The sequence below is a fragment of the Ursus americanus genome, chromosome 15 (genome assembly GCF_024610735.1).
Source record: "Ursus americanus isolate L20-20 chromosome 15, mUrsAme1.1.p, whole genome shotgun sequence".
NCBI lineage: Eukaryota > Metazoa > Chordata > Mammalia > Carnivora > Ursidae > Ursus > Ursus americanus.
In genome coordinates this window covers 5848977-5861724 of record NC_142141.1, presented here as the reverse complement: position 1 = coordinate 5861724, position 12748 = coordinate 5848977, and the positions used below count along the sequence as shown (strand labels likewise).

Below are 12748 nucleotides of genomic sequence, written 5' to 3'. Positions count from 1 at the left end.
TCTATACCTAGAGATTATAAAGTTTTTTCCCCCTATTTTTATCTTCTAAAACCTTTTATACTATTGCCTCTTACATTTAGGTCTCTAATTTCCTTGGAAATGATTACCTGTGTGGTGTGAGGAAGGGGTTAGTTACTGTTTGTTTGCTTGTTTGTTTGTTTCCCATAAGGATTCCCACTTAGTGAGGAATCCAACGTTTCCTCAATGACCTGCAAGGCTGCCTTTGCCAGTATTAAAGTGGCCAAATACACACGGGTCTGTTTCTGGCTTCTCTATTTTGTTCCAATGGTCTGCCTATCCTTGTGCCAACACCACACTATGTAAATTACTGTAACTATAATAGGTCTAGTAGAGCAGAAAGTTTCTTCCTAGTTGGAATTAGGTTTGGGATACCTACAGCCTTTGTCTATCTTTACCTACTGGAGACTACCAATTTCTACTAAAATAAAGCTAATAGTTATAGATTAAATTGGCTTAAGTCAGCTCACAACGTCAATAACATACTCAAATGTTAAGTGAAAGTCTGTGTAGTCTGTAAAAGATTTTGCAGACTTTGTGAATAAATAGTTTCATCTCCTTCCAGGAGGGCAGTTCCCTTGAAGCCAAGCCAGGGAATTTGGCCAAACCAAACCCCAAAATATCTGCTCTGCTCATGATGCATTAATAGCAGGAGTGGTAACTTCCATGTGGCTCATATGACATAAGCTGTTTCTTCCCTATGGCGAATCCAGGTGAATTCATGATCTCTATACCATTCCAAGCACCAGCCAGATGCTGGCAGCTGCTGCTATCTCTTTTTATTTCACGGTTTTTTAAAAAAGATTCATTTATTTATTTTGGGGGCAGAGGGAGAGGGAAAGAGAGGGAGAGAGAGAGAGAACCTCAAGCAGACCCTCTGCTGAGCATGGAGCCCAACACGGGGCTCCATTCCACGACCCCTGACATCACGACCTGAGCTAAAAGCAAGAGCTGGATGCCCAACCGCCTGAGCCACACAGGTGCCCCTCATTTCGGGATCTTGAATCTCCTTTTCCAAATCAAATATTTGTGGATTCGTGAAGCCCTGGGTGTGAGGAAAGTGTCACTCTGGGGAGAAGCTGGGTGGGCTGGGGTAGAAGCAGGATAGCACACTTTGGGCTGAGAGACAATAGCTGCTAGGGAAGGTACCAGCTGGAAATCCCCAGCTGGCCAAGGTGACCCCAGAGGTCCAAAGTTCTTGCCAGCAAGGCCTGGACAAAGGACGGTTTAGGCTCTAAAGGTTTAAAAAGACACAAAGAGGAAAAGATCTGAACTTTCCTCTGAGACCTGGGAGGCAGTAGTAGTATCTTTGTGTCTCAGTGACCTTCCCTGCCCTTCACGCCCCAATCCCCTTTTAAGGATATCCTTAGGAGAGAAAGAGAGAGAGAGGCCGTAAGTGGTATATGAGTCCCAAGTCCTAAAAGGCCAGCATTCAACCATCAAATCCTCCAGTACTATGGTTGTAAGTAACTTTGTTGGGCCTCTGTTTCCTCGTCTACACAATGGGAACAATAAAACCTATTTCTTAAGGTTGTTGGAGGGATGAAACGAGGTCATGTCCAGCAAAGAGAAGACAGGAGTGATCAGGAGTGATTTTCTGCCCTTCCATGATGTCTCCTGTCAAGACAAGGGTCATCTATCCCCACACTACCCCCCTTTACATTTTTTTACAGATGTATTGAAGTATAATTTATATACCATAAAATCCACCCATTATAAGTACACAATTCAATGATATTTAGTAAATTATAGAGTTGTGCAACCATCACCACAACCTAGTTTTAGAACTTTTCCATCACCTCAAAAATTTCCCCCACCTATTGTGTGGTCCATCTCTGCCTGCACTGTCCTCAGGCCTCAGAAACCACTGATCTGCTCTCTGTCTCTATAAAGTTGCCTTTTCTGCACATTTCATGTAGATGGAATCATGCAACACGTAGTCTTTTGCATCTGGCTTCTTTTAGCATGACGTGTTTGAGATTCATCCAAGTTGCAGCATTTATGAGGATTTCACTGCATTTTATTGTCGGAAAATATTCCATTGTATGGGTATTCCACATTTTCTTCATCTGTGAACCTGATGATGGACATTTGGATTGCTTCCAGTTTTTGGCTATTATGAATTAGTACGGCTATGAACATGTACATCCAAGTCTTTGTGTGGACGTAAGTTTTCAATTCTCTAGAGCAGATACCTAAGAGTGGTCATATGGTAAATTTCACTTGTGGAAGAAAGTGCCGAACTATTTTCCAAAGTGACTTTCCATCATGTGTCCCCACCCGAACAAAGACTCCCATTTCTCCATATCCCCACCAGCACTTGGTTTTGTCTATTCTGTGGATTATAGCCATTCCAGTGGCTGTGTCGTTTTCTCATTACGGTTTTATTTTGCATTGCCTAATGATTAATGAAGCTGAACACCTTTTTCATGTGCTTATTAACGATCATGCATCTTCTTGGGTGAAATTTCTATTCAAATCTTTTGTGTTTTTAAACTGGGTCATGTTTATGGGTTGAGTTGTAAGAGTTCTTTATATAGATTCAATGTAAGTCCCTTGTCAGAGATATGATTTACAAATATTTTCTCCTAATCTGTGACGTATCTGTTCATTTTCTTCATGAGATCTTTTTGAAGTACAGAGTTTGGAAGTTTAATGAAGTCCAATTTATCAATTTTTTTTCTTTTGGTGTCATATCTAGGAACTCTCTGCCTAAATCATGCTCATGAAGATTTTCTCCTACGTTTTCTTCTAAAAGTTTTATAATTTTAGAGCTTATATTTAGGAATGTGATCCATTTTGAGTTGATTTTTGTGCATGGTGTGAGGTAGGGATCCGACTTAATTTTTTTCCTTTTTTTTGGCATATGGATGTTCTATTATCCCACACTGTTAAAAAGATTATTCTTTTCCTACTGAATTTCTTGGCACCATTGCTGAAAATCAATTGACCATAAATTTCACAGAAGTTTATTTCTAGGCTCTCACTTTTGTTCCACTGATCTGCATGCCTATCTTTATGCCAGTACCACACTGTTCTTGATTATTGTAGCTTTTGCAGGAAGTTTTGAAATGGGTACTACAAGCCTCTAATTTTGTTCTTCTTTTTCATAATTGTTTTGGCTATTTGGGGTTTCTTGCATTTCTCCATACAATTTAGGATCAGCTTGTTAATTTCTATAAAAAAGCTTACCAGGATTTTGACAGAGAGATTATATTGAATATATAGATCAATTGGGGAAGAACTGCCATTTTATTTTATTTTATATCTTTTTGTTATTATTTGTTTGTCACTGGGATTTGTGGGGTTTTTTTGTTTGTTTGTTTTTTGGTATTTCCAATCCTGTCCTTTGTCCATTTCCCCCGTATGGTTGTTTGTCTTTCTCAGATCAATTTCTACAAATTCCACATATATAAAATACACACACACACACACACACACACACACACACACAACATGTTCTCATTAAGAAATTCATCCTGACCCCCAAAGTCTAATTTATTCTAGATTTTTTAAAGTTTTCATTTAAATTCCAGTAGTTAACATTCAGTGTAATATTAGTTTTAGTGTACAATACAGTGATTCAGCACTTCCATACTTCACCACAGCAAGTGCACTCCTTAATCCTCATCACTATTTCACCCATCCCCCCACCCCTTCACCTCTGGCAACCATCAGTTTGTTCTCTATAGTTAAAAGTCTGTTTCTTGGTTTGCCTCTTTTTATCCCCCCCTTTGCTTGTTTGTTTTGTTTCTTAAATTCCACATATGAGTGAAATCATATGGTATTTGTCTTTCTCTGACTTATTTCACTTAGCATAATACTCTCTAGTTCCATCCATGTCATTGCAAATGGCAAGACTTTGTTCTTTTTAATGGCTGAGTAATAAGAATTGCCATTTTAACACTACTGAGTCTTCTAATCCATGAGTATGGAATGTCTCTCCATTAATTTAGAGCTGATTTAATTTCTCTCAACAGTGTTTAGTAGTTTCAACGTACAAAACTTGTACTTCTTTTATTAAATTTATTCCTATGTATTTTATTCTTTTTGATGTTATTGTGAGTGGAATTATTTTCTTAATTTCATTCTTGGATTGTTCATGCTTAGTGTTTAGAGGTACAACTGATTTTTTTTTATAAGGAAAGATTTTTATCTTTTATTTTTTTTCAGGTAGGCTCCATTCCCAATGTGGTGCTTGAACTCACAACCCTGAGATCAAGAGTCTCACACTCCACCGACTGAGCCAGCCATGTGCCTCTACAATTGATTTTTTATATTGATTTTGTACCCTGTGATCTTATTAAACTCGTTTATTAGTTCTAGTAGTTTTTTTTCCTCGTGGATCCCTTATGATTTTCTACCACAGAATCATGTCATCTGTGAATCAAGGCAGTTTTATTTCTTCCTTTCTGAACTGTATGCCTTTTATTTTTATTTTTTTTTTTTGCCTGCTTACACTGGCTAGAACCTCCAGGAAAATGTAGGAGAGAAGTGAGAAGAACAGATATACTTGCTTTGTTTCTGCTCTTTGGGAGAGACAGCATTTGCTGCTCCATCGTTAAGGCGTTTCTTGCTATTCCCACCCTTCTCTGATCAGAGCTGCTAGTGATTTTAAGTTAGAGAAATAAATACTAAAGATAACAAGGAATAGCATGCTTCTTTCCCAACCATAGCCACAAATCAAAGATCTAGCCAAAAGGCAGGCCCCTTGTGGTTTAGAACATTCAAGGGATTGGAAGCCAGCTGCACTGTCCAATGACAGGGACTGACTAATTTCTGGAACATTCACACTCAGTGAAATACTATGCAGCCATTTAAAGTAGACTCAAGAAATGGTTTTTATAGCCTGGGGAAATTCTTATATCACAACATTAAAGAAAAAAGAAACACAACTAAATTAACACATATGGGATGGTGCCAACACCATAAAGAAATGCATGTAGACAGAAAAACGAGAAAGAAGACACGTAGAAACCTTAATAACTATCGCCTCTGAGGACTCATGGGTGGTTGATTTTCTGGTTTTACATTTCTTTCAACTGCAGATTGCTCGCAATGACTATTTTGTAGCCAGAAAGGGAAAAGAAGAAAAGAAACAATCCAAAGGGAAGACACAAGACACAGGGAAGTGTTAGCGTTTCTTAGACTCACCTTACAGTACTCATCAATCGGTATGAGGCGTTTGACGGCCACGTCCCGGATGTGGCTCCGTCGGAAGAGAATTTTGCCTGCAGGAGAGGAGAGCACGTGTGGCATTATAAGGGGGCAATGACAAGTCCTCACCAAACCTGGAGGGGGTGGATGTGGCTGCCTCTGGTAGGCGTGAGTGGTACCCAAATTCCTGGCTTCCATTTATATCCCCTGCTGGATGTCCACAGGGCCTGCATGACCCCATGCATGGTCCTCCAAAGCCTTGTTCACAGCTCAAGTGCAAGGGCTTGAGGGAGTGGGGCCCAGGAGGCAAGTTCTGGTGAGATAAGGGAGGCCGATCAATCCCAGGGAAAGAAGAGGCTCCTACCAGATGAAGAAGGCCAGATCTGATGATCAAACTCTTGGGTTCTCAGATGGGATGAGCAGTAGAGCACTCCTGACATGCCCAACCTAACAGCTCAGCCTCCTTTCCTCCTCTGTCCACCTACACCTAATGTAGTCTTAGGTTCTGCGAATACTCCACACTCTTTCATTATTCTGTGCCTTTCCCTCTGGCTGGAATACCTTCCCCATCCAACCTCACCCACCAAACCAGCTGAGAAACTTTTACGTAGTTCAAATGGATTAAGAGTTCCTGTCTCTTTCTGATAGCACACATTGTCGATTTGTATCTTCTTCTTTCCTCCTAATCACGGGGCTCTGCACACATAGGATTTGACTGACCTTGATCAATTTTGTACCCTCACCACATGGCACTCATACTCGATGAATGTATAAAGGTGGATTCCACTTGCCAAGGTGACAAATCCTTCCAATTGCTTCCCCAAACAGCTGTTTGTAATGGAAGGGTTCCAAGTGTTCCTACCTCACCCAAAGCCAACTGAGAATCAATCTCCTACTTTATCCTGAGCACCGGATGTGGTACCAGAGCTCCCAGTGTGATGCGTGGGCAGGTCACAGGCAAAGACAAGTATATAAATGATGCCACCGAGGGCGTCTGGAAGCATCCAAGATACTAAAATGCTATGGGTGAGGTTTGTTTAAAGCGAACTGTTGAGTTTCCATGAGTCTAATAGGGGAGAGTCATGGGGAGATGGTGGCCAAGGGCATGCACTGACCATTAAGACGGCTTGGCCTCACCATTCTGGACCTGTCACACTGGCAGGAGCAGGCAAAATCAGCAATAAGACACTGGGGGGGGGGGGCCCAAAAGGTGGGGGAGGGAGACAAGCCCCTCTGCCAAGCTTTTGCAGAGTGCCAGGAGGTCTCCAGGGGGAGGTTAAAGAGGAGGGCACAGGGAGACCACAGCTTTTCCAACAGCAGAGTACGGAGAGCTATGGAGAGCTTCACCGACTTCTGGTCAGAGGAGGCAGGTCAAGGAGGGGAATCTGGGTCACAAGGCTGGCAGGGCAATGAGAGATCAACCAGTGCTCTAAAATGGCTCTGGTGAGGCTGCAATGTCCACAGATCGAGCTGAGGTGAGCAGGAACAGGATGGTAGGAAAGGTCTAAAGGAGTTTTCCTAGGATAGAATTGAAAGGAATGATGGGAAACAGCCTACTGACTCCAAGATTTGCAATGCAAGCCAGTAAGGGAGATTTGCACCCAAAAAGCCAATGTGGTTAATCTAACATTTAAAATAATCATACCACCAGCTCTTGGTCAAAAGGGTACAATTAGGAAATTAGGTAGATATGGTCAATCTAATGGTGAAGTTTTTTTTTTCCTGCTTAATTTCAACCACTTAAAAAGAAAACAATAACGAACAGTGAGATAAAATACACATTCCTCATGTTCTTTAATAACAGGGAGTCTCCTTGTTTATTACGGTGATCATTTTAATTCTGCTTATGAGTCAGTCAACGTTGACATACCACGTTTATTAGAAAAGAAAGATCTAGAACAAAATGCATCACAGGGTTCAAAGTGCTTGTCTCCAAGGGGTGGAAGACAGAGCCTTTTTGTTTTCTTCTTTCACATTCCCCAAATTTCCTACCATAAACATGGATTGTTTCTGAAATCAGAAAATTTTCGTGTTGTTTACCATAAAAAAGCAAATTATGCAGCCAAGTGGGGAGGATCTACAACCCAGTGTTCCTGCTTTTATTCAGTCGATAGGTAGAGTCTCTCTATGAGCCCTTGACAGGCCAGCGCAGGGGGCCTGCCCTCTTGGCACTGACAGTGAGTGTTTCCCAACAGGGAGGGACCCTGTTGACATTCCGGGTGGGGCAGTCCTTCCCTGTGTGGGAGTGTCCCCCACCCTGCAGGATGTTTTAGCATCCCTGGCCCATCCCCATTCCACCCCCAGTCATTTTGATAATCAAATTACCACCCTCGAGGGTGGGACCGTTAGCAGTTAAGAACCCCTAGGAGAATCTGGAGCCTTTAGGAAAAATAAGGAATGCCTTGCCTGAAGAGAAGTCTCCCACAGTCTATGCTTCCTGCCTCTAATCCGTTTCTCGGAATTGCAGAGGAGTCCCTACCAAAACCATTTTGGACCTATTTTGATATAATGTCCCCTTCTATAAATCAGAGGAAGGGTGGGGAGTGGGGTGTTCAGGCCTCTTACTGGGGAGGCTGTGACCCAACTGAAACAATTCACAATAGGCACGGGGCAAGCACCGGCCCGTGGGAACAGCACAGGCTGGTCCTGGAGTTACCACCTACGAAGAGAATTCACTCAAGGCCCAGCCTACAGGGGCCGAGAGAGAAGCACCTCCAGTGTCTCCTGGGGGTGTGACCCAACAACAAAAGTACCACTCCTCCCCCGTGTGGCCTCAGTGGGATGGGAGTCTCTGGGCATATGGCAGGTGCCCTGCCAGCAAGGGGGACAGGAAGCCCTGTGCAGTGGTGGCACCTGCCGGCGAGGGTGACTGTGCTGCCTTGGGAAATGCATTTACCTCCCAGAGCCTCAGTCTCCTCATCTGTAAAATGGGAGAGCAGCCCTTATTTCTAAGTAGTAACCTCCATGACACACCCAGTACGGGGCTTGGCCCTTTCTAGGTGCTCACAAAAGGGTAATCACTTTTTTTTTTTTTTTTAAACGGGTTAGATGATACTGTCTCATACTCTGCAATTAAGAGGACATGTTCTTTCCTCAACCTGCAGCTTGGTTTCTTAAGACCTCTGAGAGGCTAAGCCATCCTCCAGCCGCAGCAGACCTGGAACCCGGCACAGGCCCTGGGCTGTGGGGCAGAACCATGTGGCCAGTGCCTCCTTGGCTGGGGGCTCTGAGTGAAAGGCCAATGGGGCAATGGCCGCTTACCTGCGCCGAAAGGGTTTGTGTGTGAGTTGTGGGGAAGGAGGGTGAGCCTGCCCCGGCAGGCCAGCCTTCCTGGAGTGGAAAGGGTGCTCGGCGGAGAGCACAGCCTTTGGTGGGAACGGGCAGGCCTTTGTTTTCCACAGTGGTGGAAGGCCAAACTGTAAGTCTTCTTTTTCGAGCCACAGCCTCTGCCAAGTGGCTTCCCAGCTCTTGCTGGGATGGAAAATTGCACAGGGCTGCTTCCCCTCCCCCTGCCTTTGTGCTAACAAGAGACTTGCTTTTGTCCTGCTGACGCGGCAGTCTTGGCAGAAAACGGACCCCTAGGAGAGGGGATGTGCCTCCCGCGTATCCCTGCCTTTGGCCTTGGCCAAGGCCTCAAAGACGAGCTAAGAGGTGGGACACAAAGGGATGCTCTGGGGTCCTGGGGCCCAAGCACACCCCTCCGAGCAGCAAGTGGGTGCCCTGCACAGGGAAAATGGGGCTGAGTCTCCGAGAACAGCATTTTCATAAATTCGTGGGTGGAAGGATTCCGTAACCATGAAAGCTTTCAGGGACTTGGGCGAGGGTCAGCTCAAGTTCTTCCCTGTCCTGGGAAGTTTTTTCACAGCTGGCTTCTGCGTTTCATCCAGTAAAGAGCTATAACTCACTACTTTCCTTTTCTTCCTTGAAGAAGAAAAACACCTACATTTGGAGCCCAGTTCAACCTGAATATTCAGATTGATCATTTAAGTATGACTCTAAGATACGAACACCAAGAAATTCCCACGGAATGTCCCAGGATTCTGTTTTTGACTTTGGCAAAGAACCCACTATGTGCCAGGGAGAGCAGCTTTGTGAAGCAGGAGTCATTGTCCCGTTTCACAGATGGAGAAAGTGAGGCTTGGGGGCAGGGGACTGTCATCTGCTTGAGGTCACAGGACCGGGTCTGTTGGAGTCCGAAGCACGCGCTCTGGTGTTGCGTTGGTACGCTGGGTTTTCGCCAATAGGAAACACATTCCAGTGTGACTGCACACTTTCTCCATGGAAGAACTAAAAACATTAGCTTTTTTAGGCAAATGATTCTCCCAGTCGATGGGGCCTGGCAAATACGTCTACCCTGTCTCTAACCCCACTCAGTGATGCTGATATCTGGAAGGACCACTCGACCTGCCGGCTGCAGAGTCCTGGAGTAGGGCGGGGAGGAGAGTAGGCTCCCTGGAGTCCCCCTCCTCTCTGGGCCTGCTCCCTTGTCGGCAAAATGGAAAAGATCTAAAGGGTCCTTCCAGCTCTAAATATTCGTGATTTAGGGCAACTGTCAGTTTGCTGATTATCTGTACATAGAAATAATAGTTAAGTGCTTGACTCCTGCTAGTTATGTGCCGCTTAGTTAGCCCTCACAACAATGCTACCATTTAAGGATGACTATTAACTCCGATTTGCAAATGCAGAATGAAACTCTGTGTGCTTAAATAATTTACCGAAGGTAACAGTGGATGAGCGGGGGCACTGGGATTTGAACTTGGGCTGTTTGACTTCAGGCATGAATTTTGGAGCCAGTCAAAGCTGTGTTTGAAGCCCAGCTCTGCTATTTGTGCAAATGATTCTAATTTCTCTGAGCCTCAATTTCCTCATCTATAAAATGGGCACAGGGTTGACGAAATAAGGTAATGAATGTAAAGCACTTAGCCCCATGACTGGCCTACAGTAGACATCCAATATTATTACTTGAAGCAATAACTCTGGTTTGGGTAGCCCATTTTTTTTGAGCTGTAAGTCTTAATACTATTCCTTTGGTAAAGAATTGTTTTGGGGGAAAAGGAACACTTAAGGTCTTAAGGGCAGGGATCAGCCTGGGTATTAACTCCTCCAAGTGCCTGGAGGAGCGCCTGGCCCTCAGCAGGTGCTTGGTAGCTGTGGCACATAGGCAGGCAGAATTTCTAAAACGGGGGGCGCCTGGGTGGCACAGCAGTTAAGCGTCTGCCTTCGGCTCAGGGCATGATCCTGGCATTATGGGATTGAGCCCCACATCAGGCTCCTCCGCTATGAGCCTGCTTCTTCCTCTCCCACTCCCCTGCTTGTGTTCCCTCTCTCGCTGGCTGTCTCTATCTCTGTGGAATAAATAAATAAAATCTTAAAAAAAAAAAAAAAGAATTTCTAAAATGGACCCCCACAGAAGTCCCATCCTTATCCCCAGAGCCCCAGAGCCTATGCATATGATGAGATCTCACTCTTGGGATCATGTTATAACACAGGCCACAGTTCACTTTAAGAGAGGGAAATTATTCTGGATTAGTTCGGTAGGTATAACGTAATCGCATGGGTCCTTAAAAGCAAACAGCTTTCTCCGACAGGTGGCAGAAGTGGAAGTCAGAGAGATTCAAAGCACAGGCAAGATTCAATGCCCCATTGCCAGCTTGAAGATGCATAAGGAATGCAGGCAGCCTCTGGAAGCTGAGGGGTCCCTGGCTGAGAGCCACCAAAGAAACACATATTCTCCTTACCTAGCCACAAGGAATTGAATTCTGCCAACAACCTGAATGAGGCTGGAAGTGGATTCTTCCCTAATCCTCCAGATAAGAGCCCCGCCTGGCCAAGATGATGACTTCTGCCTTAGGCGACTCTAACCAGAGGACCCAGCAGCACCTCCCTGGACTCCAACCAACTGAACTGTGAGACGATAAATGGGGGTGGTTTTAAGCTGCTAAATTGGTGTGAATTCATTACAGGGCAAGAGCAAAGTAACCCTGCAGCCATAACAAAGATGCCGCCCACTACAAAAACTTTATGAGCGCTAATTATTCCCATTGTAGAGACGGAAGAAACGGAGGGTCCTGGAGGTGAAGTACCCTGCCTGAGTCGATGCTGTAGCATCTCACCCAAAGCCCATATTCTTAGGCACTACTTTCTACAAAGGACTGGGACTCTGGTCATTAGGACCATGCCCCAGGAAGCTGAGCTGAGAGATGTGGGGGCTGTCCTGGGGTCCCCAGAGCCCCCTCTGACAGCATGTGTCTCACCCACCTGGCAGAAAGGGAATGATCCGCTGTTTGGGATCCTTCTGTCCTCCTTCCATGGGAAATTTGTCCAACATCTGCATCTAAACAGGGGGAGAAGAGCGAAAACAGAAGCCTTTAATATGATGAATGCATCTCTGACGCTTTAAGGGAATTATGTAAAATATGCGATTTGATATATAAAGGCTCACTGTGTCCAGCTTTTCAGAAACCCAGACTAACGGTGAAGGCAATGTCAATTGGACCAAGAATCTCCATGAAAACAGCTCTCTCTGTCCACAGCCGCCATGTCAGCAAAGGCTCAGAGCTGGGTGGGAGCACTCTCGGTTGTCCTGGGGGCCTCTAGCCACAGGACCAGAAATGTGAACACTACCCCCAGAGCCACCAGAATTCCTTGACAGCAGGCCAATCTGTTTCCTACGAATTGTAGGTTTTGTCAGGTAACAAACCCCTCAGACTCAATTCATCTGCTTATGTCTCTGCCTGTGAGCATAGACACATATGCTCCCCTGCCACACTAGGATTCCCCAGGTGGGCCCAACTCTGTGCTAGGCGCCTGGGGTTCGGAGATGAAAAGACTTGTGGTCTAGAGAGCCCGGAAAGGAAACCGATCATCACAGGGTGGTGAGGAAAGCGCCTTCAGAGGCAGGCGTAGGCTGCTGTGGGGCTGAGAACGAACAGGGCAGAGTCCCCAAACCAGAAACCTTTACTACTGTGATAAACGCCTCTCTGATTTGATGTACAAAATCCCAAGGACCTGTTGCTTGTGGTCCTGGGGAAGTGACAGACCTGGGGTCTCATCTTTAAGTTGGCCATAATGATACCAACGTGCAGCGTTACTTGATGGAGTAAAGCAGGGCCGTGGTAGTGACTGAGGCCGTCATCAGACTTCTGCTCTTCTGCTGAGCGCGCGGTAGATGTCCCCACCCCCTTGCAGTGGGGTGTGGCCACTTAAAGGGGAGCGGAAGACACGTGTCACTCTGGGGTGGGAGAGTTATGAGTGGTCTGTGATTCACCCCCACTTCTTTCTGCCGTGTGACCGGCCACACTGCAGACAGTGGCTTCTCTGCCACTGAGGGCCCAGAGCTCCCAGCAACCTCCGAGCGACACGCAGCCCGAGTGAGAGACGAACCCTTGTCGTACAGAGACTCTCTGTCCTAGCAGCGGAGCCACCCTACTGGCACCTGGGCAGGATTCAAACAGAGGCGAAGGCAGTCTCGAGCCTCCCACGTGAGGGCTGGAATGTGAAAAGCTGCTCATCATTTCTCCTCCAGGAGAAAGTCACCCTGGCATTAAAGATGCCCGTCTGGTAGAAGGAAAGC

The 12748-nt window shown here is 45.5% G+C and overlaps 1 protein-coding gene across 2 annotated transcripts in view; it reads right to left on the bottom strand.

Moving 5' to 3' along the window:
• Nucleotides 1-12748, bottom strand: part of SH3PXD2B (SH3 and PX domains 2B) — a 100989-nt gene that overhangs the window by 47746 nt on the left and 40495 nt on the right. For both annotated transcript variants that reach the window (XM_087867808.1, XM_045792113.2), the window contains exons 3-4: nt 11434-11509; nt 5173-5249 (exon numbers count right to left, since the gene is read on the bottom strand). In XM_087867808.1, coding sequence (XP_087723934.1) covers nt 5173-5249; nt 11434-11509 — 153 coding nt within the window. The remainder of the gene's footprint in view (nt 1-5172; nt 5250-11433; nt 11510-12748) is intronic.